The 23,531-nt window shown below is 42.9% G+C and overlaps 1 protein-coding gene and 1 non-coding gene across 8 annotated transcripts in view; one reads left to right on the top strand and one right to left on the bottom strand.

Annotated features, from left to right (window-relative positions):
• Nucleotides 1–1,984: 1,984 nt before the first annotated feature.
• LOC111561018 lies at nt 1,985–2,101 on the bottom strand. The gene has a single exon (XR_002743389.2). It is a non-coding gene; the product is annotated as a U5 spliceosomal RNA (small nuclear RNA).
• An 11,566-nt stretch (nt 2,102–13,667) lies between these two features.
• The window catches only part of PARP16 (poly(ADP-ribose) polymerase family member 16), a 28,716-nt gene continuing 18,852 nt past the window's right edge, over nt 13,668–23,531 (top strand). For 6 of the 7 annotated variants that reach the window (XM_045059157.1, XM_019832226.3, XM_045059158.1 and 3 more), the window contains exon 1: nt 15,047–15,691. In XM_045059157.1, the coding sequence (XP_044915092.1) occupies nt 15,518–15,691 (174 nt within the window). In that variant the 5' untranslated portion in view covers nt 15,047–15,517. Of the gene's footprint in view, nt 14,642–15,046; nt 15,692–23,531 lie in introns of those variants that run through there. The other variant, XM_023255195.2, reaches the window with a different exon arrangement.

A 23,531-nucleotide genomic window follows, 5' to 3' on the forward strand; every position in this document is an offset into this window, starting at 1 on the left:
TTTAAGAGCGAGAGCTCAAGTGAGGGAGGGGCAGAGAGAATGGGAGGGACAGAATCCCAATCCTTAGCTCAGTGCACTCCACTGGGGCTCCATCTCATCCTGGTGAGATCATGACCTGAGCCGAAATCAATAGACGCTTAACAGGTCTGAGCCACCCAGGTGCCCTAATTGTAATTTTTCAATTGAAATTTTGATTTGTTCTTGCCTTCTTTCTGACTCTAAAGGGAAAGTTTACAACACTAGGTTACACGTGATGTAACATTAGGTTGATATTCTTCATTAGATTGGGCAGATTCCCTTCAATTTCTACTATGTTAAGATTAATATTTATGTTTATATGAATATATGTATAATGAATGAGTATTCAAGTTTATAAAATACTTTTTCTGCATTCATGAGATTTTTATTAAACGGTTTTCTCTGATCTCTGCCAGTGGAGATCTGCGTTGAGACTGTTAATTCAGGAACACCTGAGTGGCTCAGTCAGTTAAGTGTTTTTGGCTCAGATCATGAGCTTGGGGCCTCCTTGGGATTCTCTCTCTCCCTCTATCTCTGCCCCCCCGCCCCCCACATGAACTCTCTCTCAAATAAACTTTAAAATTAAAAAGAGATTGTTAAATCATCCTTACCTGTTCTTTATTTTATTTATTTATTTTTTAAGTTCATTTTGAGAGAAAACAGGATGAGCAGGGACACAGAAGGAGAGAGAGAGAGAGAGAGAGAGAGAGAGAGAGAGAGAGAGAGAGAGAGAGAATCCCAGGCAGGCTCTGCACTGTCAACAACAGAACCTGACCTGGGGGTCAAAGTCACGAAATGCTGAGATCGTGATCTGAGCCAAAACCGAGAGACACTTAACCCACTGGGCCGCCCCCTTACCGCACCCCTCTACCTGTTCTTATGGATTGATTTTTGGTTCATATTTGTTGTGGCCGGATCCCAGGGGCCACAGCTACAAGTGGCAAGTGTGAGCACAGGAGCAACACCTCACGCTTACCGATCTTGCAGCGGAGAGAGACTCTCCTGCGGAGGTGGACAAAGCCTCTAGAGTCTCAGCTCTTGTCCCCAAATTTACCTACTTCCTAGGACTCCTTGCTCATTCTGCTGCAGCCTCTCTACCGGCCACAAAGGGGCGCTGCTTCTCTTTAGTGCTCAGTTCCTGCCACAAGGCCCATCAGCTAAAAGTCAGGGAGCCCAAACTTTTATGGTTCCTAAAAGAATTTTGGAAATATTTATTCCTCGTGCACATTTTAAAGATCACATGTATAGCTTTCGTAAAGTAACTTACAACAGCATACATTTAAATAGATGCAAAGAAAAAATATTTTGTGCCTTGTAAGTAAGTGATGCTGTAAACTGTTATGTGACCGTAAAATGCAAGAAGTGTAAGGTAAATACCCAAGAGATTTAATACTTACTCTCTCCTCAAACTTGCTTTTCCCCCTTTCATTTCACCAAGAATTAAGTACAAACATTCCTTATAACTGGAAATGCTCTATTGAATACTGAACTATATTTTAGGACAAAATAAGCACAATAGCTGAAACGCGAAACACCCCACTAATTGCTAATGTTTCCACTAAAATTAGTAACCTTTATTTTTAAAAAAAATTTTTTTTTCAACGTGTATTTATTTTTGGGACAGAGAGAGACAGCATGAACGGGGGAGAGGCAGAGAGAGAGGGAGACACAGAATCGGAAACAGGCTCCAGGTTTCGAGCCATCAAGCCCAGAGCCCAACGCGAGGCTCGAACTCCCGGACCGCGAGATCGTGACCTGGCTGAAGTGGACCGTGAAATCGTGACCTGGTTGAAGTCGGACGCTTATCCGACTGCGCCACCCAGGCACCCCTAAAATCAGTAAACTTTAAACATTTTGGACACACGCCATCCCTACCGAATAATAACGACTAAGCAATACTCCTAAGGAACTTCAAAACGAACGCATAACACTTTTTAAATAAACCTTTCATTTAAACCACACAGGTAGTCCTGTTAACTACAGGACCTCGAAAAATTGGTGTAAAACTCAGAACTGTTCCTCTCCACGGAAATCTTTAGTAAAAGGCGAAAGATTTATACGATTTGAAGAGAAACCAGAGTATGCCACCCCGCTTTACTAACTCATTTCCCAAGTAAATATAACCCCTAGTACGCAAAGGGTAGCTACTTATCACAAGCGTTACTCATTGCAAAAATTTATTCAAGGAATTCTGAAAATAATAGGCTCACACTTAGAAAAGTTGGATAATGAATAAGTTTATTTTACTTGTAAACAATTATACTGTTTGCAGTGTATTATGGGTATGCAAATGAACCTGTGTAATCGCCCTTTAGACTCCGGAAATTTAAGTATTCAAATCGGTGCTCTGGGGCCACTTTTAAGGGGCAAAGCGGAGACTCAGCTGCCTGACGTCTCAATTTCGTCCTGGTCAACTGGTGACATTCTGATTTTGTCTATTCCTAAATTGGAGCTTTGCGTATGATTTGTTTCAAATAAAAGAATTTTCTGATAGCTGCGGAGAGGGGGCAAGCCTTGAGGACAGCAAAGTAATGGTTAATGCAAAATTCAGGGTAGTGTTCACCTGCTGTCGGAAGCGAGGGCTGTGACTGGGGAAAGGCCTATAGAGGGTTTCAAAGGTGTCAGCAATATCCTTTTTCTTAAACTGGGAAGGAAGCATCAAAGTCTCATTTCATTATTTGTTTATGTTCATATATCGTGTAACATCATGTGTCATAGTCATGAACGTTATAAATCTTCCCCTTCAGTGAGACTTACTTTTATGTCTTTCAATATAGTTTTATAATTTTACTATAGAGATTTTGTTAGATTTGCTTTACTCTTTTTTTTTTTTTTTTAAGTTTATTTATTTGTGTTGAGAGAGAGAGGAAAAGCAAAAGTGGTGGAGGGGCGGAGAGAGAGAATCCTAAGCGCAGAGCCTGCAGAACCCTCTTGGGGCTTGAACTCAGGAACCTGGAGATCATGACCTGAGCTGAAATTGAGAGACCGAGGCTTAACAACTGAGCCACCCAGGTGCTCCAAGATTTACTTTACTCCTAATATCTTGTACGTTTTGTGATTAGTATAGATTTTTTAAGTTGCATTTTTTTTTTAATGTTTATTTATTTTTGAGACAGTGAAAGAGTGCATGAGCAGGGGAGGGGCGGGGGGAGGGGCGGGCAGAAGATCTGAAGCAGGCTCCACCTGGACAGCAGAGAGCTTGATGCAGGGCTCAAACTCCCCAACCTGTGAGACCTTGACTTGAGCTGAAGTTGGTTGCTTACTGACTGAGCCACCCAGGCGCCCCTTAAATCGCAATTTATAATTGTTTATTGTTGGTATATAGTAACGCAATTGACTTTTTTTTTTCAACGGGATAGAAGTTTATTGAATACTCCACAAAGGATGGGTGGACAGGACCGCAGAGAAGAGGCTGCTTGCCACAACTGACTTTTACTTATTGCTCTTGCATTCGGTGACCTTAAACTCTTGTTCTAATGATCGTAGATTCTAGTGGATGTTGTATGTAGACAAGTATATCATCTGAAAGTGACAACTTTGTTTTTCCCTCATAAATCTATACATTTTATTATTTCTTGTTCTTGTTTTATTTAATTGGGAACTCTAATAGAGGAGGCACTGAACCGAAGCAATGATAGTGGGTGTCTTTTTCCCATTCTGGTCATGGCTTTCATTGGACCACTATTAAATGCGAACTTTGATGTTAGACAGGTGGGGCTTCATGGGCAAGCAGTCTATACACTTGCTCTTTGCTCATAAAGCCCAGCTCTACAGTTGCCTTCATGAAATTCTTAGTAATTTTGAACAGGGCCTGTATTTTCATTTTGTACTGGGCCTCAAAAGGTTTCTGGTAGAAACTCTTCTAATTAAGCTAGTTCCATTCTATTCCTAGTTTGCTGTGATTTTTTTTTTCTTGTAGTATAGGTTAGTATTGAGATAATCATGACTTTTCTCTTTTAATCTATTAATGTGGAAAATTACATCCACAGATATTCTATGATAAATCATCCCTGCACTCTAAACTCTAAACCCTAAACTCTATTTGACACTCATATATTTTTAAATAGACTTTATTGTTTAGAAAAAATTTAAATTTACAGAAAAGATGGGAAGATATTGCAGAAAGTTCTGCATATCCCACACCCATTTGCCCCATCACTAATATGTTATTATTAGTATGGTCCACTTGTTACAATTAATGATCCTGCATTATATGTCGTTGTCATGTCTTCTTAGGTTCCTCTGGGCTTTAAGTTTCTTGGACTTTCCTTGTTTTGATTACCTTGATATTTTTGAGGCATACAGGTAAGATATTTTGTAGAATGTCCCTCTACTGGGACTGGTCTGATGGTTTTCTCACAATTAGACTGGGGTAATGTGTTTTTGAGAGGAAGACTACATAGATATGTTGCCATTTTCACCACCTCATTTCAAGGGTACATATATCAACATGACTTATCACTATTGATATGGTGATATTAATCACCTCCAGAGAGGAGAGGAAGCTGGAGGTTGAATCAATCACCAATGGCCAATGATTTAATTAATCATGCCTAAGTAATGAAGCCTTCATAAAAATTAAAAAAAGATGAGGTTCAGAGAGCTTTGGGTTGGTGAAAACATGGAGATACAGGGAAAGCAGTGTACCCAGAGAGAATACAGAAGCTTTGCATCCCTTCCCATATACCTTGACCTATGTATCTCTTCCATCTGACAGTTACTGAGTCATACGCTTTTATAATAAACAGTGATGTAGTAAGTAAACTGTTTTCCTGAATTCTGTGAGTCACTCTAGCAAATGAATTAAATCTGAGGAGGCGGGGTCATGAGAATCTCCAATTTGTAGCTGGTCTGTCAGAGGCACAGATGACAACCTGGATTTGCCATTGCAACAAAGAATTATGAGACAAGCAAAGAAAAAGGGAAAGTATGACCCATACACTGGGGAAAAAAGCAGTCAACAAAAAACTGCCTATGAAAGCAACCAGATGTTGAGTTTAACAGACAAAGCCTTGAAAGTAGCTATTATAAATATGTTTAAGGAAGTAGAGGAAGATATGAGGACAATGTCACATCAAATAGAGAATACCAATAAAGGGATAAAAATTATTTCAAAACAAACAAATGGAGGGGTACCTGGTGCCTCATCAGTTGAGCATCTGATCTTGATTTTGGCTAAGGTCATGATCCCAGGGTCATGGGATGGAGCCCCATGTTGGGCTGCATGCTGAGTGTGGAGCCTGCTTGATATTCTCTCTCTCTCTTTCCCCCTCTGCCCCTCTCCCCTACTTGCACTCTCTCTCTCTCTCTCTTTAAAATGAAAAATAAATTTAACTTAGTTTTAAAATTAAAAATAAATTAAAAATTTTTAAATTAAAAATTTTTTAATTAAAAATTAAAATTAAAAGAATAAAAATTAATAAAAACAAATGGAAATGCTAGAGTTGAAAAGTATAGAAATTGGAATAAAAAATTCACCACAGGGATTAACAGTAGATGTTAACTAGCAGAAGAAAGAGCTAGCAAACCTGAAAATAGATCAATAGAGATTATGTAATCCAAAGAACATAGAAGAAAACAATGAAGAGCAATTACAGAGCCTCAGAGAAATGGGGGACACCATTAAACACATCAATGTACATGTGATGGGAATACCAGAAGGAGAGAAGAGAGAAAGGAGCAGAAAAAATATTTGAAGAAATGATAGCTGAAAACTTCCCAAATAATAGAAAAACAATCATTTACATATACAGGAAGCCCAATGAATCCCATGTAGAATGCATTCAAAGAGATCCACCAATAGACATATCATGGTAAAAATGCCAAAAGCCAGGGCTCCTGGGTGGCTCAGTTGCTTAAGCATCTGACTCTTGATTTTTGCTCAGGTCACAATCTTGCAGTTTGTGAGCTCAAGCCCTGAGCTGGACTCTGTGCTGACAGCATGGAGCCTGCTTGGGATTCTCTCTCCCTCTCCCTAGAGTCTCAGTCTGTCTCTCAATCTCTCTCTCTCTTTCTCTCTCTCTCTCTCTCAAAATAAATAAATAAACATTTAAAAAAAGATTTTAAAAATGCCAAAAGCCAAAGACAAGGAAGAAATCTTGAAAGCAGCAAGAGAAAAATAAGTCCTCACTTACAACAGAACACAAATAAAATTAACAGCTGACTTCTCATCAGCAGCAATAGAGGCCAGAAGGCAGTAGGATGACATGTTCAAAGTGCTCAAAGAAAAAAGCTGCCAACCAGAATCCTATATCCAACAAAACTATCTTTTATTTATTTATTTATTTTTTAAGTTTATTTATTTTTGGGACAGAGAGAGACAGAGCATGAACGGGGGAGGGGCAGAGAGAGAGGGAGAAACAGAATCGGAAACAGACTCCAGTCTCCGAGCCATCTGCCCAGAGCCTGATGCGGGGCTCGAACTCACGGACCGCGAGATCGTGACCTGGCTGAAGTCGGACGCTTAACCGACTGCGCCACCCAGGCGCCCCCAAAACTATCTTTTAAAAATGAAGGCAGGGGCACCTGGGTGGCGCAGTCGGTTAAGTAGCCAACCTCAGCTCAGGTCATGATCTTATAGTCCATGAGTTCGAGCCCCATTTTGGGTTCTGTGCTGACAGCTCAGAGCCCGGGGCCTGCTTCAGATTCTGTGTCTCCCTCTTTCTTTGCCGCTCCCCTCCTCATGCTCTGTCTCTCTCTCAAAAAAAGAAAAATTAATTAATAAATAAACATTAAAAACGAAGGCAAATTTGCAGATAAACAAAAACTGAGAGAATTTGTTGCTAGCAAACCTGCCTTACAAGAAATACTAAAGGAAGTTCATCAGGCTGAAAGTAAGTGACCTCAGATAGTAATGGGAGTCCACACAAGAAGCCAAAAAACACTCGTAATTATAAAAGACAGAATACATGCAGTTTTGTTGTCCTTCTTTCCCTTAACTAATTTAAAAGACAATTATGTAAAACAATATGTATATGATGTATTGTTGGGCCTATAAAATGGAAATGTAACATATTTGCCAATAAGAGCACATAGAGTTTGTGAGGGAGCAAAGCTGTATTGGACTAAAGAAATGTCTCCATACCACCCAAAGCAATCTACATATTCAATGCAATCCCTATCAAAGTAACACCAGCATTCTTCACAGAGCTAGAACAAATAATCCTAAAATTTGTATGGAACCAGAACAGACCCCAAATAGCCAAAGCAATCTTGAAAAAGAAAACCAAAGCAGGAGGCATCACAATCCCAGACTTCAAGCTATACTACACAGCTGTAATCATCAAGACAGTATGGTACTGGCACAAGAACAGACACTCAGATCAATGGAATAGAATACAGAACCCAGAAATGGACCCACAAACATATGGCCAACTAATCTTTGACAAAGCAGGAAAGAATATCCAATGGAATAAAGACAGTCTCTTCAGCAAGTGGTGCTGGGAAAACTGGACAGCGACATGCAGAAGAATGAACCTGGACCACTTTCTTACACCGTACACAAAAATAAACTCAAAATGGATGAAAGACCTAAATGTAAAACAGGAAGCCATCAAAATCCTTGAGGAGAAAGCAGGCAAAAACCTCTTTGATCTTGCCCGCAGCAACTTCTTACTCAACACGTCTCTGGAGGTAAGGGAAACAAAAGCAAAAATGAACTACTGGGACCTCATCAAAATAAAAAGCTTCTGCACAGCGAAGGAAACAATCAGCAAAACTAAAAGGCAGCTGACAGAATGGGAGAAGGTATTTGCAAACGACATATCAGATAAAGGGTTAGTATCCAAAATCTATAAAGAACTTATCAAACTCAACACCCAAACAAATAATCCAGTGAAGAAATGGGCAAAAGACATGAATAGACACTTCTCCAAGGAAGACATCCAGATGGCCAACCGGCACATGAAAAAATGCTCAACATCACTCATCATCAGGGAAATACAAATCAAAAACACAATGAGATACTACCTTACACCTGTCAGAATGGCTAACATTAACAACTCAGGCAACAACAGATGTTGGCGAGGATGCAGAGAAAAAGGATCTCTTTTGTATTGTTGGTGGGAATGCAAGCTGGTGCAGCCACTCTGGAAAACACTATGGAGGTTCCTCAAAAAACTAAACATAGAACTACCCTATGACCCAGCAATTGCACTAGTAGGCATTTATCCACAGGATACAGGTGTGCTGTTTCAAAGGGACACATACACCCCCATGTTTATAGCAGCACTGTCAACAATAGCCAAAGTATGGAAAGAGCCCAAATGTCCATCGATGGATGAATGGATAAAGAAAATGTGGTATATATATACAATGGATTATTACTCGGCAATCAAAAAGAATGAAACCTTGCCATTTGCAACTACATGGATGGAACTAGAGGGTATTGTGCTAAGTGAAATTAGTCAGAGAAAGACAAAAATCATATGACTTCACTCATATGAGGACTTTAAGAGACAAAACAGATGAACATAAGGGAAGGGAAACAAAAATAATATAAAAACAGGGAGGGGGACAAAACAGAAGAGACTCATAAATATGTAGAACAAACTGAGGGTTACTGGAGGGGTTGTGGAAGGGGGGATGGGCTAAATGGGTAAGGGGCATTAAGGAATCTACTCCTGAAATCATTGTTTCACTGTATGCTAACTAATTTGGATGTAAATTTTAAAAAATAAAAAATAAAATTAAAAAAAAAGAAGAAATGTCTCCAGATGGTGACTCAAATCCAGAAGAATATATAAATACAACCAGAAATGATAAATAAGAGTGTTAATATAGCAAAAGTGATAAATATATACTTACTCTCTTTTCTTCTCTCATCCTCTTTAAAAAGACATAAAATTATACAGAGTAAAAATAACAATATTTTGTTTGGCTTGTAATATTTATAGATGTGACCTAACAATCAGACTACAAAAAAGGGTAAGGAAAGAGGGCTATAAGAGAAACATTTCTATATATTGCAGAAATTAAGTTAGTAAAAATATGAAGTTGATTCTGATAAGTTAAGGTGTGTATGGTAAGCTCTAGAGAAATCACTAGGCAAATTACTTTAAAAAATCATTAAAAAAATCACTAGAGGGGGTGCCTGGGTGGCTTGGTTGGTTAAACGTCCGACTTCGGCTCAGGTCATGATCTCACGGTCCATGAGTTCGAGCCCTGCGTTGGGCTCTGTGCTGACAGCTCAGAGCCTGGAGCCTGTTTCAGATTCTGTCTCCCCCTCTCTCTGCTCCTCCCCTGTTCATCCTCTGTCTCTCTCTGTCTCAAAAATAAATAAACGTTAAAAAAAAATCAGTAGAGGATTTAAAATGCTAAATCATAAAATATTCATTTAATGCAAAACAAATCAGTAAAAGTATGAATAGAGGAACATAAAAGATCTGAGACATATAGAAAACAAAAAGTATAGTATATGTTTAAGTATATCAATGAAAACATTAAATGTGAATGTATTAAAGAATTCAACCAAAAGGCAGAGATTGTCAGACTTGATTTAGAACAAACAAAGAAACAAACAAGATCCATCTATATGCTGTCTACAGGAGACACACTAAATTCAAAGATACAAGTAGATTGGATATTAAAGGCTGAAAAAAGATATATCATTCAAACAGCAAACAAAAGAAAGCTGGAATGCTTATCCTAATATCAGACAAAATAGAGTTTAAAACAAAAAATGTTACTAGAGATAAAGACAGACATTTTATAATTTTAAAGAAGCTGATCCATCAGGAAGATATAACAATTATGAACATAGAGCACCCACCAATAAGAGAGCACCAAAATACATGTAGCAAAATTTAACAAAAATTAATGGACAATTCCACAATAATAGAGACCTAAATATTCCACTTTCAATATTAGATAGGACAACTAGATACACAATCAATAAGAAAATATAAGATTTGAAAATACTATAAACCACTGAGACCTCATAGACATCTATGGAACACTTGACCCAACAACAGCAGAATATACATTTTTTTTCTCAGGTGCTCATGGAACATTCTCCAGGATAGGCATATGGTAGGCCATAAGACAAAGCTCAATAACTTAAAAGGATAGAAGTAATGCAAAATACGTTCTCTGACCACAATGAAATGAAATGTTCTCTGACCACAAAAAAAGAAATTTGAGAAACTCAAAAACAGTCAAATTAAATGACACACTCCTATATAACCAATGTGTCGAAAAAGAAATCAAAAGAGAAATTATAAAACACTTGAGATTAATGAAAATGAAGACACAACATATAAAAACTCATGGGATGCAGCTGTAGTGCTGTGCTTAGAGGAAATTTTATAAATTCATAACTTACAAATTTTCTCAAAGAGTGCTTAGAGGAAAATTTATAGGTGTAAATGCTTACATTAAGAAAGAAGAAAGTTCTCAAAACAATAAACTAAACTTTCACCTTAACACATTCAAAAAAGAAGAGTAAACTAAACTGAAACAAGCGGAGTGAAGGAAATAAAAAAGACTGGAGCAGAACTTAATGAAATACAGACTATTAAATAATAGAGCAAACAATGAAACCAAAAGCTGGTTGGCTGATAACACCAACAAAAGTAATAAACCTTAGTGCTTCTGGGTGGCTCAGTTAGTTAAGCATCTGACTCTTGATTTTGGCTCAGGTCATGATCTCAGGGTCATGAGGGGCTCTCTCTCTCTGCCCCTCCCCTGTTCTCTCTCTCTCTCTCTCTCTCTCTCTCTCTCTCTCTCTCTCTCTGTCAAAAAAAAAAAAAAAGTGACAAACCTATAGCTAGATTGAGTAAGAAAAAAGAAGACTCAACTATTTAAAATCAGGGGCACCTGGGTGGCTCAGTGGGTTGAGCACCCCACTTTAGTCATGATCTCATCATGATCTCTCCGTTTGTGGCTTGGGGCCCCACATCGGGCTTGCTGCTGTCAGCCTGCCAGTGTAGAGTCCGCTTTGGATCCTCTGTCCCACTCTCTCTGCCCCTCCCCCAATTGCGCTCTCCCAAAAATAAATATATAAATAAAATAAAATCAGGGGCATCTGGGGGCTGCTGGGTGGTGCAGTCAGTTAAGCATCCTACTCTTGTTATTGGCTCAGGTTACGATCTCACGGTTTGTGGTTTGTGAGTTTAAGCCTTATATCAGGCCCTGTGCTGATGGTGCAGAGCCTGCTTGGGATTCTGTCTCTCCTTCTCTTAGTCCCTCCCCTGGTTGTGCACACATGCGCATGCTCTCTCGCTCTCTCTCTCAACAAAAATAAACATTGAAAAAAAATTTTAAGAGTAGGTCAAATGAGAGACACTATGATTCTGTAGACAGATGCTAAAAAAGATTTAAAACAATTTTTTAATGAAAAAAAAAATCAGGGGCACCTGGCTGGCTCAGTTGGTGGAGCATGTGACTCTTGATCTTGGGGTCATAAGTTTGAGCCCCATGTTGGGTGTAGTGATTACTTTAAAAAAATCTAAAATCAGAAATGAATGAAAGGACATTACTACTTACCTTGCAGAAATAAAAACAATTATAAAGAAATACTATAAGCAATTGTATTCCAATAAATTAGAAAACTTAGGTGAAATAGATAAATTATTAAAGACTATTAAAACTGATACAAGAAGAACAGATGTTTTGAATAGGCTGATCACAAGTGAAGAGATTGAATTGGTAAAAACAAAACAAAACAAGGACACCTGGGTGGGTTAATCAGTTAAGCGTCTGACTCTTGGTTTCATCTCAGGTCTGATCTCACAGTTTGTGGGTTCCAGCCCTGCGTCAGGATTCTCTCTATGCCTCTCTCTCTCTCCCTCTCTCTCTCTCTCTCAAAGTAAATAAATAAACGTTCAAAAACAAAACAAAACAAAAAAACTACCTACAAAAAAAAGCCCAGGCTCATCTGGCTTTACTGCTGAATTCTACCAAACATTTATTAATTAACAAGAATTAATACCAATTCTTCACCATCTTCCAAAAAATAGGAGTGACTACTTCCCAACTCATTCTATGAGGCCAGATTTATCTTGATATCAAAACCAGAGACATCACAAGAAAACTACAGACCAATATTTTTATGAATATGGATGCAAGAGTCCTCAATAAAATACTAGCAAACCAAATCCAGCAACATATCAAAAGAATCATATACCATAAATATGTGGGATTTAACCCCACAAATGCAAGGTTGGTTCAACCATCTGAAAATCACTGTAATACACTGTATCAATAGAATAAAAACAAACATCACATGATCATCCCAGTAGAGGTGGAAAAAGTAGCTGACAAAATTCAGCACTCTTACAGTGAGAAAAACACTCAGCAACCTAGGAATAGAACTTCCTCAACCTGGCAAAGGACAGGTCTGAAAAACTCACAGCTAACATCATACTAAAAAAAAAAAAAAAAAAAGCATGTATGCTTTTCTGGTAAGATCAAGAACAAGACAAGATATATGCTGTCACTACTTCCATTCAACACTGTACTGGAAGTTCTAGTCAGGGCAAGATAAATAAATAAAAAGTATCTGCATTGGAAAGAAAGAAGGAAAATTATCTCTATTCACAGATGACATGATCTTATATATAGATAACTTTAAAATGTACAAAAAAAAACCTGTTAGAACTGGTGAACACATTCACTAAATTTGGAGGATACAGGATTGATATACAAAAAGCAATTATATTTCTATACACTGGTAATGAACAATCTAAAAATGAAATCAAAAGGGGCGCCTGGCTGGCTCAGTTGGTAGAGCATGCTACTCTTAATCTTAGGCTGATGAGTTTAAGTCCCATGTTGGGCATGGAGTCTACTTAAAAAAAAATGAAATTAAGAAATGATTCCATTCACAATGGCATGAAAAAGAATTAAATATGTAGGAATAAATTTAATTAAATTAAAGACTTCTAAGTTTTTAAAAATATTCTATTTATTTTGAGAGCAAGAGAGACAGAGCACAAGCAGGGTAGGGGTAGAGAGAGAGGGACACACAGAATCTGAAGTAGGTTCCAGGCTCTGAGCTGTCGGCACAGAGCCAGATGCAGAGCTGGAGCCCATGAAATATGAGATCATGACCTGAGCTGAAGTCGGATGCTTAACCGACTGAGCCACCCAGGCACCCCAAGAAGCACAAGACTTCTATTCACAAAACTACAAAACATTGCTGAAAAAAAATTTTTTTAAAGATCTAGATAAATGGAAAAACACCCCTAAGTACATAGGGTTTCCTTTGAATGTGATGAAAATGTTTTAAATTGATTGTAGTGATGGTTATACATATCTGTGACTATATTAAAAACTATTGAGTTTTACACTTCAAATGGGTGAATTGTGTGGGCTGTAGATTATATTTCAGTAAAGCTTTTTTTTAAAAAAAATATGAAAAGGAAATAAACAGGGGTGCCTGGCTGGGTCAGTTGGAAGAACATGGGACTCTTGATCTCAGGGTCCTGAGTTTGAGCCCCATATTGGGGTAGAGATCACTAAAAATAAATCAACTTTAAAAAAAAAAGGAAGCAAACACAATGGCATGGAACTAGATAGATCAACTTGCTCTGTAGAATGCCCAGACCCTGAGAATTGCATCTTCAGAGGGTTTCCCAAACCCTGTTGCGATGTGGGTGTTTTACTATGATTTTCATTTCATGTGAGAAAACATATCCAGAAAGCACATTTCATGTTTTTATTCAACAAACAATCCTTGAGGCCAAGGAGTTGGCCTTGTCTAAGGGGTCACAGTGAAGAAGAGGCGGAATGAAGGAGGGTTCCCAGGTCTCCTGCCCCACTGCTACCAGCTCTGCCTTTCTGGGCCTGAGCTTCAGCAGCCATGTTAATTCCTGAGTCCATAAGGTCCTGGGGGTACTAGGGGTCTTGTCTGAGGACATAAGGGTCTAAAACACTTTTCCATGTGTCTGGACCAGTCCGGTCTTCGCAGCAACCAGAGGTTTGATATGGACTCCTGGGAGCAGCCAGCGCTCATTGCCTGACCTGGGAAGCCATGTGGTGTCTGGGAGTCCGGTATTGTTCTTCCTCCCGAAGTCATAGATACGGTGCAAAGTCATGGACCACTTCTTCCCTGAACCCAGAGTCCTGCTCATCCTGGACAGGGAAGGAGGGGAAGCGCTTCTCTCAGAGGATGCTGGCGTATGGGAGTTGGGGGCATGGTACCGAGACCGGATTTGTGGTCTAGGAATTAGCAATTACTTGTGCTTAGATTTCCACGTGACCATGAGGCCAAACTGGGGTTTTCTCTATTGGGGTTGTGAATCGGGAATCTAGTCCCTTCCTTCCTGCAGTTAGGTCAATTTCCCCTCTGGCTTCCCCCATTACTTTCTTTGCCAGGCTGTCTTTCTGACAAGACCCCAAAGGAAAATCTTGCCACACCTTATGGGAGAGGCCAGAGACAAGCAATGCAGTGAATTCTGGAGGCTGAAAAGCCGAGGAAAGGTCTTTTGGTTTTCAGACTTGGATGTGAATTCCAGACTCACCCCCATCTGGCTGTGGGTAAGCAGTGCAGCACTTTAAGACGTAGTAGCTCTGGGTGTTAAATGGCGCTGCCAGTTTTGGAGGGAAACGATTCAGGAGGCCTAGGTCGTTAGCAATTCCCCAGGCGAGACAAACAGGCTCAGTCCACGAAGCTTGAACAAAGGTAAATCCAAGGGCGGGTCAAAGGGCGCCCGGGCTAGTCCCCACCAAGGGCTTCTGTGAGGATAGCACGCAGGGGCGTAGGCGACTCCACCGGGGCCGCACACCTTGCGTCTGGGGACTCTTCGGGTCTCGCGGGGAGACACACCCGGCACCCGCGAGGAGGGGGGCGCGGGAAGGGGCGGGCCTTCGGCTGGGCTGGGAGGAGCGCGGAGCAGCGTGGGGAGCGTGGCAGCTAGGGGTTGTAGGCCGGGGCGCGCAGCCCGGCGTCCGCCCCGGAGTCCAACCCGCAGGCAGGGCACCACGAGCGGACGTGCACGGCAGGCGGAACGCAGGCGGCGCCGGGGGCAGCCGGGCGAGCGCCGGAGCTTCGGAGGCGCCGTACTGGAGGCGGAACAGGAAGGCACGGGAGGCACCGCAGCTTCGCCCGGAGCGGAGGGGGGGGGGTCTTCCTCGGCTTCCCCCTGGGGGTGTCCCCCCTCCCCCCTCCCCAGGCTCCTGCAGAGGACACGTGTCAGCACGTTCCCGCCGTTGTCGTCTCATCCCATGTCATAGCCCCTCCCCCAGGCCTGGGACACCCCCCTCCGGGCCCCATTATCCCCAGGCCCAGCCCCCTAGGCTGACCTGCGGGCCCAGCCGGTCCCTCTACTCGACTGGCGGGTCTCCTCGGGCAGCGAGCATCCCGGCCCGGCCCCCCGCCGAAGACACTCGTCAGCACGTTCTTACCCCGGTCATCTCTTCCCTCGGCCTAGCTCCACCCCGGGCCTGGGAACCCTGGTCTCCTCTGGCTCATTGTCCCTGGGCCCAGCTCCGCGCTGACCGCAGGCTCGGCCCTAGCCCGTGACCCGCGCGTCTCCCCCGGCAACACGCCGCCACCCGGATGCAGCCAGCAGGCTGGGCGGCCGTCAGGGAGGCGGTGGGCCGCGACATGCTGGCCGCTGACCTCCGTTGCAGCCTCTTCGCCTCGGCGCTGCAGAGCTACAAGCGCGACTCGGTGCTGCGGCCCTTCCCTACGTCCTATGCCCACCACGACTGCAAGGACTTTGAGGCCCTGGTGAGTGTGCTTCCCTCCACCTCTTCCCGTGCTGTCTTCTGCCTCCCAGGCCACGTGGCCTGGGGACCCGTATTAGTAAACATACCGGCCCCCAGACTTAACGTTCCAAGCCAGGCCTTAGGGAAGGTTTCCATGAACTCAGAATACTCACCCATACCCTAATATCGACACACTTGGTGTCTGCCTTGTTCATGACAAGTGACTCCCAGGAGTGAAGTGAAGAATTCAGTAGTTGCATAGGCCTCCACAAAATTTCCTAGCATGGCCAACAGTAGGGTGTTGATCTGAATCAGATGGTTCTGCTAAATCAGAACTTATCCATCCCTTTGCCAATAATCAGATACCAAAAATCACTAAAGATACCCAGACTTCAAATGAGGTTATATATGGGCAGTACTTTTATAAACTGTAACATACAGTACACATGTAAGCTGTTATTCTCCTATGAATCATAAGGCACTTAATTTCTTACAAAGTTCACTTAAAGGTCAGCATTCCAGATATCAGTCGTCTTTGTAATTCAAATATTTGGAATTACCTAGAAAAATATAATTTACCAAAATTGATTCTATAAGAAAGAGAAAATCAAAATAACCTATAATCATTAAAGACATTTAATTAGTAAAGATTTTCCCTTAAAGAAAACTCCAGGCCTAGCTGGTTTCCTTGGTGCATTCTACCAAGCAATGAGGGACTGTTTCCAGTTTAACTTTGTGTAAAATTCTTCCAGAGTATTGAAAAAGAAGCTAGTATAACCTTGATTTAAATCTGATAAATACAAGAAAAGAAAATTATAGGCCAATGTCACTCAGAAGTATAAATGTAGAAATCCTCTATAAAGTATTATGATCCTGAATCTAGCAGTGTATAAAAAGAATTCTTCATTAACAGAGTGGATTTCTCCCAGAAATCAAAATTAGTTAAACATTAAAAAGAAATCAATGGGGGTGCCTCAGTGGCTCAGTTGGTTAAGCATCCAACTTCTGCTCAGGTCATGATCTCACGGTTTGTCAGTTTGAGCCCTGCATCAGGCTCTCTGCTGTCAGTAGAGCCAACTTCAGATCCTCTGTCCCCCTTGCCCCCTGCCCCTCTCCCACTCTCACACACTCAAAAATAAACAAACTTTTAAAAAGTCAATGAATGTTATGAACTATGATAAAGATTAAGGGAGATGTTTAGAATTTTCTCTGATGAGGCGGTCAGGGTTGGGTTCCCTCTTTGCTATCACTCCCAGGAGGTCTAGGGACAAAGACCCAGCCTCTTGTCCATTGCAGCCCAGGCTGGGGATGTGTTAAGGACACCACAGTGCACAGGTATTTCAGAGTACAGGGAGCAGGAGTTTGGAGAAAGATAAGCCAACTGACTTCCCCCATGGTTTATTCTGAAAATTCAGATATTCAATTTTGTGAGTTTCTGATACCAGAGCCTTGGGGATGAAACTTCCTTCGCTTTTGTCAGTAGATGATATGCCTTGTGTGGGCCAGGTGCTAAGGATGAAGAATTAAAGACTCAAGGAGAGGTTAACAAGGTGTTCAGCTGTACTGTGGGGTAAGCTCTCTATATATAATATGGGAGTCCAGAGCCAGAATCCCAGTCCTTGATAGTGGACTGGAGTCAGGCAGCATTAAGTAGAGGCAGTGGCTGATGGCATGATGAGTCCCTAGGGACATGGAGGATTTGAAGGAGCAGAGAAGAGGAAAGGGGTATTCTAGAAGGAGTATCAGGATGGGCAGAAAGCCAGGTGCTCATCGAGAAGGACAAGTCTGTACTTTAGTGTGGTTCTCGTGGGGGAACACAAAGAGATGAGGTAGACGAGTAAACAGGACTGAGCATGTCTTACCAAGATGTGTTGATTTTATTCTTGGACAGGGGAGGGTATTGGTGAGATCCAGGATGCATTTCTGAAAGACCCCTGGGGTGGCAGGGTGAGAGGAGGATCTGTTAAGGATGGGTAGACAGAGGAGGAGAGATTGGGGTCAGAGGAACCAAACTCACTAGAGATGGTGCCCCACAATGACCTTGTTAATTTTTACCAAGAAACATCCAAGTGGACTAGAATGTTCAGTGTGCTCTTTTCCTGTCTTCTTGGCAAAAAGAATAAGGTTTGTTTGATGCATATGGGATGAATGCAAAGGGAGCTTTGTAATTGTTTGGATTTCTTCATACTCTATAAAAATTTGTTTATTTAAAGAATATTCATTTATTTATGTTTTTTTAAAGTTTTTTTCATGTTTATTTATTTTTGAGAGAGTGAAAGAGAGAGACAGAGTGCAAGCAGGGGAGGGGCAGAGAAAGAGGGAGACACAGAATCCGAAGCAGGCTCCAGGCTCTGAGCTGTCAGCACAGAGCCCCATGCGCAGCTTGAACTCGTGGACGTGAGATCATGACCTGAGCCGAAGTTGGACTCTTAACCAACTGAGCTACCCAGGTGCCCCTACTTATGTGATTTCTACAGCCACTGTGGGATTCAAACTCATGGCCCTGAGATCAAGAGTTGTACTCTTTGAGCCAGCCAGGGGCCCATAAAATTTAATTTTGCAAATAGTGGTTGGATATATTTTTGTTATAAAAAATACAAATGATACCAATAAAGGAAAAGTGCCCCTGATAGAGCCCACCCGATTTCACATCCCTCCCCGTAGGTATCTGTGCTCTCAGTTTAAGGCACTTCCTTCCTTCTTCTCATACCTGTAAGTCCCTTGGGAGAGCATTGGCAATTCAGGTAGCCCCAAATAGCCACTCCTTTATAGTGACAGACTGTCCAGCCGTGGGGTGCACTGTGCCACTTCTAGACAGTGTACCCTTTCCCTTGAGGGCCACTGGAGAAACATGGACAGATTCTTACCACCTTGTTCTGTCGCCATATTCCTTATATGGGCACCGTTGTTAGGGAAACTAGCCCAGGCTGAACAGCTTCTTGGCTGTCTGTAGGCATGGTTTTAATGAGCAGTTTCTCAGGAGAAAGCCACTCACCAGGCAGGGCCTGGCATGTCGATGGCTGGGGGCATGCACACATTCTTAAATAAGTATACTTTAGGTTTCCTTTTGCCACATGTTACATGAATTACAGGAAAGATGCAGAGAACTTGGCATCTGGACCTGTATCTGACCCAAAGATTAGCTTTTTAAAATTATTAAGTAAACTCTACCCCCCCCCCCCCCCCCCCCAACACGGGCCTGGAACTCACGATCCCGAGACCAAGAGCCACAGGCTCCACCGACCTACTGAGCCAGCCAGGCACCCCTCAAAGGTTAGTTTTTAAAGAAAATGGAATCAGGTCCAGAGCTGTCCTTCTGGATTATATTGTGGTTAGCTGAAGAAGGAAGATAGGGAGCTGTTAAAAAGTCTCTTATTGTTAGCTGAAGCACTTGGGAACATTTTCATTTCACTTCATTTTCATTGTATCATTTTCAGCCACTTTTAATTCATTTTCTCAGCACTATGAGGTGTCATTACACACCTATCACACATGTGTTGCAGTTTCCAAAATTTAGGACTCTGGCTGAATTACTTTATTGGCTGTTGCTTTCCTGGGAACATCCCTTGCTGAACCAAGCTTTGGCTTTAGGAATGGCTCTGGCCTTATTTCATCACAGCACCCAAATTGTCTCTTACCTCTCATGCCTTATTTGGAGGACATTTCTATTCTTTTTTTTTTTTTTAATGTTTATTTTTGAGAGAGAGAGAGAGAGAGAGAGCGAGCACAAGCAGGGGAGGGGCAGAGAGAGAGAGAGAGAGAGAGAGAGAGAGAGAGAGAGAGATACACACACACACACACACAAGAATCCAAAGCAGGCTCCAGGCCTTGAGCTGTCAGTACAGAGCCTGACACAGGGCTTGAACCCACAAACCTGGGCTCCAACCCACAGTCTGTGAGATCATGCCCTTCAGCCACCCAGGTGCTCCAGGACATTTCTATTCTGAGTCAGCTCTTTGATTTTGCACTGGGAGTTCTTTGTATTCCCAGGGCCTGGCCTGAGAGGTGCTTATCAGATATTTGAGGAATCAAATTAGGTATGTGCTGATTGCCTCCGGCTGAGGGTTCCTGATTTTGTTCCTTGGGAAAAGGGTTGGCTAAGCTCTTATCAGGTCAGAGCATTTCTAAGATTCTTGGGATGTCCTGTAGCCATGACCATTGGCTCCCAAACTTCAGGTTGAGCTATCCTGGGCACAGTTCATGTTCCTGAGTCACTTGACACAGAATCTTGTCATTGGTGTCACAACTGGTTTTTGTTTTGTTTTTCCCCCGGTAAATATCATGCCCTGGTTCACCATTAGCCTGAAGACCCTTTCTGAGGGTAGGAGGTCAGGGGGAATGGCTCCTTTGCATCAATTCCAGACCCTTGCCACCCAATGTGTGCTTGAGGACCAGCAGCATCAGCATCACTTGGAAGCTAGTTAGAAGTGCAGAATGTTGCGCCCCACCCCAGACTTACCCAATCAATACCTACATTTTTTTTTTCAATGTTTATTTATTTTTGGGACAGAGAGAGACAGAGCATGAATGGGGGAGGGACAGAGAGAGAGGGAGACACAGAATCGGAAACAGGCTCCAGGCTCTGAGCCATCAGCCCAGAGCCTGACGCGGGGCTCGAACTCACGGATCGCGAGATCGTGACCTGGCTGAAGTCGGACGCTTAACCGACTGCGCCACCCAGGCGCCCCAATACCTACATTTTAACAAGATTCTTGGTTCATTCCATTTTAGCACCTCCACCCACATCTAGTAATTATGACCTCTGGCATCTTCCTAGACAAGGATCTTTTTTTTTTTTTTCTCCAGATGTTTTTCTTTCCTGCTGTCAGCCCTTCTGCTTAATAACGAAACCTGAGTATCCCCACCTTTTCCTAGTCATAAGAATCACCTACGGCAGCTTCTGTAAACACAGATTCTTAGGCCTCCTCATCAGGAGATTATGATCTGGTTGCAGAGTGCCCACTGGGCTGCCCTGTCACTCCCTCACTCAAAGCAAAGACATGAGTTGTCTCTTTCCAGGGTCATTGGCCCTCCCTTTCCTCCACTCGTCTCCTCCTGGTTCCCTGCCCTTGTCCTCTCTGTTACCCAAACCACCTGTTTCCTAGACACTTCCTTTCTCAAACCCCTGCCACCACCCAGCACGGCCCACTGTTCAAGCCCTGCCCAGGCTCCTCAGCCCCTACTCCAACTAAATACTTCTTTATTTCTCACAGCAGAGGCTGCAAAAGTGTGGTCTGTGGAATGACAGGCTTTATTTGTTCTTCTGACCTTTTAGAAATTGGGAAATTAAAAAAAAAAAAAAAAAGAACAAGCAGGAGTTTGGTGATTTCTTTTTAAAAGAAAAACATCTGAGGCTCCATAGCCTGGATAGAAGTCACCCTTCGGCAGAACCCAGCTGTAGCTGGGTGTTGGTGGCTGGGCCCCTTGTTAAGCCAGGGGGTCCCAGTTCAACACTGTCCTCACCTCTCTTTCCTTGACTCCCCCCATGCTCATTTGCATCATCCCTCTGGCTCTGGGTGCTTTTAAGTCTGGGACTACCTTTTGCCTGTCTACCATGCTTTGTACCACTGGGAGTGCCCTCTGCTCTGTCTCTCGGAATCCTCCCCACCACTCCCATCCCAGCCACTCCGTAAACCCTCCCCTCTGCCTTCTCCCCTAACCCCCCAGAAATGCCTTCCTTCCTCCTGAACTCTCATTCTCCTCAGTCAAGTTTTTGGTAAGTGCCTTCTGCTGTCAAGCACTGTGGTTTGTCACTCTTGTCTGCATGGAGGGTCTTCCACCTCCTGACCCTGCTCCGTTCTACAAGTTACATACACCTTTCTCCATCCCTTTGACAGGGCTTAGGCTCAGCCAGTAGCTGTCTTGGTTGTATTAGCTTCCCAAGCAGCCTCTTAAAGTTCTGCTGGAATTGCTCCTTTGGGCTAAAATAGTCCATTATAAATTTCTCCATTGAAGGACGCCTGGCTGGCCCAGTCAGTGCAGCATGTGACTCTTGATCTCAGTGTTGTGGGTTCAAGCCCCATGTTGGGTATAGAGATTACTTAAAATCTTTAAAATACATACATACATACATTTATTTCTCCATTGATTTGGTAAGAGAGACTCCCAGAGAACAGGCTCTGGAGTCAGCCTGCCTGGCTTCATGTCTCTGCCCTGCCGTTGAATGAATAGCTGTGCAACCCTGAGCATGGTGCTTACGTTCTCCAAACCTGTTTCCTCCCTCCTTTAAAACAGGCTGTCGTGATATAAAGAATTGGGGCACCTGGGTGGCTCAGTTGAGTGTCCAACCTCGGCTCGGGTCATGATCTCGCAGTTGGCGAGTTCAAGCCCTGCATCGGGCTCTCTGCTGTGAGCATGGAGCCTGCTTTGGATCCTCTGTCTCCCTCTCTTTCTCTGCCTCCCCCGCTCACTTTCTCTGTCTCTCTCAAAATAAATAAATAAACTTAAAAAAAAAAAAAAAAAGGCTGTTGTGAGGATAAAATGAGATGATGCATGCACAGCATCTAGCCCAGTGCCTGGTTCATTATAAGACCTTAATACATAGCAGCTGTTACTCCCTTGTTCTGAACTTCATGCCAGCTTCTAGGCCAGTTGCAGGGCATCCAGCAGGATACATAAGATGTGGCTGGCCTTCAGGAAGTGTTTGTCCCAACCAGATTTGAGGTGGCCCCAGAGAATCAAGTACCAGCATGGGATTCTGCATGGAGTGGTGGGGAGCACAGAAGTCATGGGTGGTCAGGGACAGGGGAGGTGACTTTGAGCTGGCCTTGAAGATGTGGTGAATTGTCACACTAGGCAGCTGCAGAAGCATAGAGGAAAGACATAGGGCAGTTGATGAACAGCATGGGGGCAGCAGGTGGGAAGTTTGTGGTGAGAGGTGTTAGGCAGAGAGGCTAGCCAGACCAGATGCAGAAGGGTCTTGTTAAGGGAAGTGTTGTTAGATTTATCAAACTAAGGATAAGCCACCTAGTTACATTTGAATTTCAGATAAGTAACAGATAATTTTGAAAGTGCAATTATGCCTTCAGTATTGTACAGGTTATACTTATACTAAAAAAATTGATTTTGTTGTTTATCTGAAATTCACATTTAACTGAGCAGACTGTATTTTATCGGGCAACTCTACTTATATGGCTCATTCCTCAAAGGCCCTGCTAAAATGCAGACAGGTTTTGGTCATAAGAGGAAGACTCCTGTTAACTTGTTGGAGCAGGTTTATTTTTCAGAGTAGCTTGAAAAGTGAAATGGGACATACGGGAGGTCAGTTGAGGGATTAAAGAGTGGACAAAGTGGGCAGGACACACAGGGGCCCTATCTGGGCAGGTAGCAGTGAGAGGGCGTGGGTTCTGGAAGAGATGTTGCTCCAGGGGGAGGCCGAGGTCCAGCTCAGAGCCAGGAGGGATGTCTCCCACTTTCCCAGACTGAACCCATAAAAGGGGCCTGGCTTAGCTGACTGTTCTTTTGCTGCTCCCTGTGTTCTGGACTATTGGCAAGGGCTGTGGCTCACAGGTGGGATTTGAGAACAGGAGTGATGGGGACAGTAATCGTGGGAAGGAGGGCTGAGCTCTGGCTCTGGGATAACAAGTGTGGATCAGGAGTAGAAAAGAAGGTCAGAGGAGGCCACAGGCTGCTGAGGGGTGTCCTCTGGGTTGTGCAGGTAGCAGGCTGCGGGGATGGCCCCCGGAGGGTACTATCAGTGGCTCTCTATTGCCTATAGAACAAAGCCCCGAATCCACAAGGTGGGTCAAGGCCTTCATAGACTGATGTTACCTTCTCACTCCTGTTCCTTCTGGAGACCCCTCCCCCATACTCTAGGCTCCAGCCACATGGAACTCCCTGCAGCTAACGAGGACAACAGTTGT

This window comes from Felis catus, chromosome B3 (genome assembly GCF_018350175.1).
Source record: "Felis catus isolate Fca126 chromosome B3, F.catus_Fca126_mat1.0, whole genome shotgun sequence".
Lineage (NCBI taxonomy): Eukaryota > Metazoa > Chordata > Mammalia > Carnivora > Felidae > Felis > Felis catus.